The sequence below is a fragment of the Papaver somniferum genome, chromosome 11, assembly GCF_003573695.1.
Source record: "Papaver somniferum cultivar HN1 chromosome 11, ASM357369v1, whole genome shotgun sequence".
Classification (NCBI taxonomy): Eukaryota; Viridiplantae; Streptophyta; class Magnoliopsida; order Ranunculales; family Papaveraceae; genus Papaver; species Papaver somniferum.
The window spans coordinates 34,329,811-34,335,552 of NC_039368.1; the positions used below are offsets into that span (position 1 = coordinate 34,329,811).

A 5,742-nucleotide genomic window follows, 5' to 3' on the forward strand; every position below is an offset into this window, starting at 1 on the left:
AACCCACTGCCAACAAAGTAGTCTTCAAAAATACCAAAACAAACTAAAAATTCTTAAACAATGTTGTATTGTATGTGAATGTGATCATGCATTCATGCAAATGTAGCATCCAAAAAAAAAAAAAAAAGAAAAAACTTTCTTAAACATACCCGATAGTTCTTGGGGCTGATCCAATCCATGACAAATTTCCAGCAACTTTAAATGATGCTAATCGAGGCCCAATTATTTTCCGACGAGGAACGATAATAACATTTCTACTACTCGATGCTGTAGTTGATGCCGAACCGGACTCCAGAACCTGCGCATAAACACTACTAGTACTATTTCTGCTCGAACCCATTTTTGTGTAGAACTGAAGACCGTTTAGACGTTAGGGTTGAACCGTTGAATGCTAATGTCTACGTGTATGGTCCGCCCAATTACGGAACAGAGTTTAGCTTGGGAGAATACACGATGTGTATGGTTATTGGTTATCTTGCGAACGATGTTGGATAAATAGACCACGAGAAAATCCTTTATATGCCTATAATCGGTTTCCTAATTTCACTTTCCTTAATGGGCTACCACTTATTATATGGGCTTCAGAAGGTCCCAAAATAACGTTTTCAGGTCTAAGATTTTGAGAACCTATAAAAAGAAAAGTCAGAAACCCTAATCTAGGGTTTTCATTTTTTTCCTCTCCTACACAGGTTGGTTCTCCTCCCTCTCCTCCTCAATCTCGTATCTCCCCTGAAAGTAAAATCAATGTGATTGGTATTTTTCTTTAAGATTGATAGAAGCTCACATGATTTAGCAGCTAGATCTCTAATAACCGTATTTTTGATTCTCTAAAACCTTATATTTTTTCTTCAAAATTATCGGTAGTTAGATTTGTTTGAATTCAATGTCGTTATTCACTGTGTTGTTATCTGTTACTGATTTGATTTATGTTTGTTTTTGGTTACAGGGTAGATATCAGGAAAAGGTTAAACCATGAGGTATGTTTTATTAGAGTTTCTTTAGTTAAACTTCTCGTACTGTATTCCGATTCAGTAGTTAGGGTTTCCATGTATTTTATACATTTTAATTTGGAATCCTGTGTGGTTTTGTGTAAAACTAACCCTTAAGTAAATCCTCGGTATAAAATGTTTAAGTTTACATGTCGAAAGAAACAAACTATAGTTTGATGTTCTGATGACCTAAATGTGTGTGCATCTGTGTTGATTATGCTTAATCCCTACATGCCAATGTTCTGCATTCATAACCAAATCGCACTAAATGGACACCGAATGAGTGTTTGGTAACCTTGGTTCTGATATAGTTTTGTGGTATTATATGATTGGTGTTGAGTGATGTACTTGGAGTTATGTTATTTTTTTTAAATGAGAACCAAGTTCTGGGTGTTGGATCAAGTTTTTCGACCTAACTTGATATTTTTACCTTTTACAGTAAGCTTCAGAGTTTTAAATGATAATCAAGTTCTGGGTGTTAGATCAAGTTTTCCGATCTAACTTGATATTTTTACCTTTTACAGTAAGCTTCAGAGTGAAGTGTTGAGGGAGGCAATCAGCCAGATTGGTACAGAAGCTAAGGATAAAAAGCGTAACTTCACTGAGACAATGGAGCTTCAGATTGGTCTTAAGAACTATGACCCACAAAAGGACAAGCGTTTCAGTGGTTCAGTGAAGTTGCCACATATTCCTCGACCTAAGATGAAAGTCTGTATGCTTGGAGATGCTCAGCATGTTGAGGAGGTATGTTTTGCTCTATTTAGAATTGCCTGTTAGAAAAGTATATACTGTATTATTTTCTAAATTTTGAAAGTTTCCAAGTGTAGTACTGTACTTTTCTTGGTATACGTGACAGTGTATTTGGTATGTGTAAGATCAGTTTGTCTGCATATCCATTGATCCTTGAAGAGTCTCAACCTCCAATTGTTCAATCATAGATCTTCGGACTTGCCTCTCTAGTAAATAATATTAGGGTCATATATATTGACTTCTCAAAAAGCCATTGCTCTGTCTTAATCAACTCATGGCTCCCTATGATGCCTACGTCTACATCCCATTCTTTGATTACTCTTTTAGAGTGTGATTTTACCTGATACACTTCAGTGAGGGGAACGATTTGTGTATTTTATATATAACATAATACGTTGCTACTTTCGATTACAGGCTCAAAAAATTGGACTTGATTATATGGATGTTGAAGGGCTAAAGAAGCTCAACAAGAACAAGAAATTGGTCAAGAAGCTTGCAAAGAAATTTCATGCTTTTCTAGCCTCAGAAGCTGTTATCAAGCAGATTCCCCGTCTCCTTGGTCCTGGTCTTAACAAGGCAGGCATGTACTTTTATCAAGTCAAACGTACTTTGTTATTTGTCAATGCTGCTTGTCCCACCTTCCCAAATATGATCTTGTTGGTGCTACATCTTTTTGAAGTTGTTTGTGTTGAATTTGAATTCCGAGTGCATTTTTTTTTGCATATACCAAGTAACATGGGATTTTCTAAGTGTGCTTGTCTAATGCTTTAGGTTTTGTAATGCAGGAAAGTTTCCAACTCTTGTGACACATCAGGAATCATTGGAGGCCAAGGTAAATGAAACCAAGGCAATGGTTAAGTTTCAATTAAAAAAGGTGCTTTGTATGGGTGTTGCTGTTGGTAACCTTGGAATGGAGGACAAGCAGATCTTCCAGAACGTCCAGCTTAGTGTCAATTTCCTAGTATCATTGCTCAAGAAGAATTGGCAAAATGTGAGTTTTCGTAACTTTAGATCCATGAAGCATGTTTTCAGTCTAGTTGGCATTGGATGTTTTGACACATACCTTTGTTTCTGTGAAAATGAGCTGACATTATATGCACGTAGTAAGACATTTTTTCTTACTGATTTGCATTTACTAGTAAATATTGTGGGAAATTTAATTGTTTACTGATATGTTTGTTGACTCAGGTGAGGTGCTTATACTTGAAGAGTACCATGGGCAAGCCAGTTCGCATCTTCTAAGCATTGTTTTTACCAAGTATGAATGCAGATCCTGCTATATTGTCACTCGGGTGGTTTCTATAGATTTAGCTGTAGGAGATACCTCGAGGGTTGTAACCAGCAAGAGGTCCAATTTTGCGAAATATCTAAAGAAAGAACCCCAGAATATGTCATGTTTCTTGATAATTCTCGTAGGAAATGTAATTTACACTTTTATTGCGCATCTATTCTGACCAGATTCTAAAATTTTATGCTATTCATGGATTTAAAATCAAAACATGGTTGGACTGGAAATCAAAGTATCGGTTATCTGACCAATTTTAGGAGTGCTAGTTTTCATTTCTATTAACAAAAATTAGTGTCGGCCTTGCATTCTGATTCTATCGATTTAGATCGAAACTATCCTGTGTAAATCAGGGGTCTTTTTATTCTTGATCTTCAATTTTTACTAATAGATCAAAAGTAGAAAGTTTTGAACACCTAAAAAACATGACCAACACTCCGAAAATTAGGGCTGAGCATTTGGCCCGCAATCTGCGGACTTAGTTGTGACCATCCGTGTTTTTCCGGATACCGTGACCATCCGTGTTTTTGCGGATGGGTATCCGGACCGTTCGTTAATGGATTGGATGCGAATGAAATTTTTGAAATCTAACGGATTACGGATTGGGTCTGGATCCCAAGTACATTTATTTTTTTTATCAAACTTCTTGGTATAAATATGAAGTTAGTACATTTATTTTTTTTGCCAACTTCGTTATTTCTTTCGTGTCTTACTTTAATATATGTATATGTTGGCATACTTGATCCTAAGTACAATAAAAACATTTATATCCAATTTTATTTCCTTAAACAATGTAGTCGTATGTCTAAATCGATCCATAAACTTGTTGCTTTTATTTCTCTATTATAAATTTTAATTGTAAAACAAATCATTGGATTATCCGCATCCAATCCGTCCATCCGTGCATGGATGCTAATCCATTAGATGTTGGATTGGATGCGGATGCCAAATTTGAAATTCGTAATCAATTGGATTGGATATGGATGAGATGAAAACCGGTCTATACTGGCCCATGATCACCCCTGCAGAAAATTCCCAAGAAAGAAATTTTTATGGGCTCCTTAAATTATTATCCCGATTTAGCCCATTGGAACTCAAATACTTTTGGGAATATCCACAAACATATAAAGTCCCTAAACAATAAAATTGACAGTGTCCATAGATCCGGAAACATTTCCAAAGACATAGATAAGTTAAAAAATCTTCAAGCGGAGCTAGGAAAATGGTACAAAATCAAAAACGACTACTATCATCAACTTTTTAGAGATAAGTTCTTCAAAGAATATGACCAGAACACAAAATATTTCCATGCCACCGCCTCAAATAGAAAAAGAATCAATGCGATAAATTCTCTTAGAGAACCTTCTGGGTTTTGGCTTTCAGATAGAGATCAAATCAATTTGCTTCTGGTTAACCATTTTCAACAAATAGGCACTTCCCAAAGAAACTATTTTGATTTTGATCTATCCAGCATCATAAATCCTTGCATCATTGTTGAAGAAAATACTTCCTTGTCAGAAATCCCCACTACCGTATCAAATATGAACCAACGGGGAGCCCCGCGCCCGGATGGTTTCTAACCAGGTTTTTTTGAAGCCAACTGGGACATACTGGGAAAAGATATCATTGGCTCAGTCCAAGAATTCTTTCGATTGGGCATTCTCAACAAAGATTTTAATCACTCCCTCATAACTCTCATCCCAAAAACTTCCACGCCTCAAACTCCGGGAGATTTCAGACCTATTAGCCTGAGCAATACCATTTATAAAATAATCTCAAAAATATTAGCTAATAGATTAAAACCCATACTCAGTAAAATAATCTCTCCCAATCAATCGTCATTTCTCCCTGGTCGACAAATCACAGATAACATCATAATTGTTCATGAACTTATCCTCTCGATGAAAATTTCCAAGAAAAAAAAGGGTTTTCTAGCTTTAAAACTAGACCTATCAAAAGCTTTCGATAGGGTTGAATGGATTTTTATTAAGAAAGTACTCTTAGATTTTGGCTGCTCGGAAAATTGTACAAGCCTCATTTTGCAATGCATATCGACAACCTCTTTTTGAATTCTTCTCAATGGTTCCCCGGGTCTCACTTTCAACACTTCAAGAGGTTTAAGACAAGGTGATCCATTATCACCGTATCTTTTCCTAATATGCATGGAAATCCTCTATAGACTCCTTGAAAAAGCTATTGAAGACAAGAAAATCACTGGATTTCAAATCGACAAAAATGCTCCCAATATATCCCACTTATTTTTCGCGGATGACTGCTTTTTATTTACAAAAGCGGATCTGGGGGAAGCGAAAAGTATTTTGGAAATCTTACAATTATTTGGGAACATCACAGGCCAGATGGTTAATCTTCAAAAATACAGCGTCTACTTCAGCCCACGAATTCATCAAAAACATGGAAAGATTATAGCAAAATTTTTAAAAGTCCCACTATGACCAAAAACGACAGATATTTGGGTACCCCACTCTTCTTTGATAAGAATCGAAAAGTCAATTTTGAGCCTCTCCTACAACGATATTATTCTACTTTACAAGGTTGGAAATCAAAACTGTTATCTCAAGCGGGTAGGACCGTCCTGATTAAATCAATCCTTCAATCTTTCCCAACTTATCAAATGCAAGTTCTTGCTCTGCCAAAAGAAACACTTGATCAATTTGACCGGATTCAGAGAAATTTCTGGTGGAAAAAAGATGGGTAAAA

At 36.1% G+C, this 5,742-nt stretch overlaps 1 protein-coding gene across 2 annotated transcripts; it reads left to right on the forward strand.

Moving 5' to 3' along the window:
- The first annotated feature begins 590 nt into the window (after positions 1–590).
- LOC113323154 (60S ribosomal protein L10a-like) lies at positions 591–3,262 on the forward strand. Of its 2 annotated transcripts, none has more exons than XM_026571422.1 (6): positions 591–689; positions 947–977; positions 1,514–1,733; positions 2,154–2,319; positions 2,525–2,730; positions 2,928–3,262. In XM_026571422.1, exons 2-6 carry the CDS (start codon positions 973–975, stop codon positions 2,979–2,981), a joined length of 651 nt encoding a protein of 216 aa, XP_026427207.1. In that variant the 5' UTR covers positions 591–689; positions 947–972; the 3' UTR covers positions 2,982–3,262. The 2 variants fall into 2 exon arrangements, with proteins under 2 accessions (XP_026427207.1, XP_026427208.1); XM_026571423.1 differs by lacking the exon at positions 591–689 and adding an exon at positions 730–753.
- Positions 3,263–5,742: the final 2,480 nt, after the last annotated feature.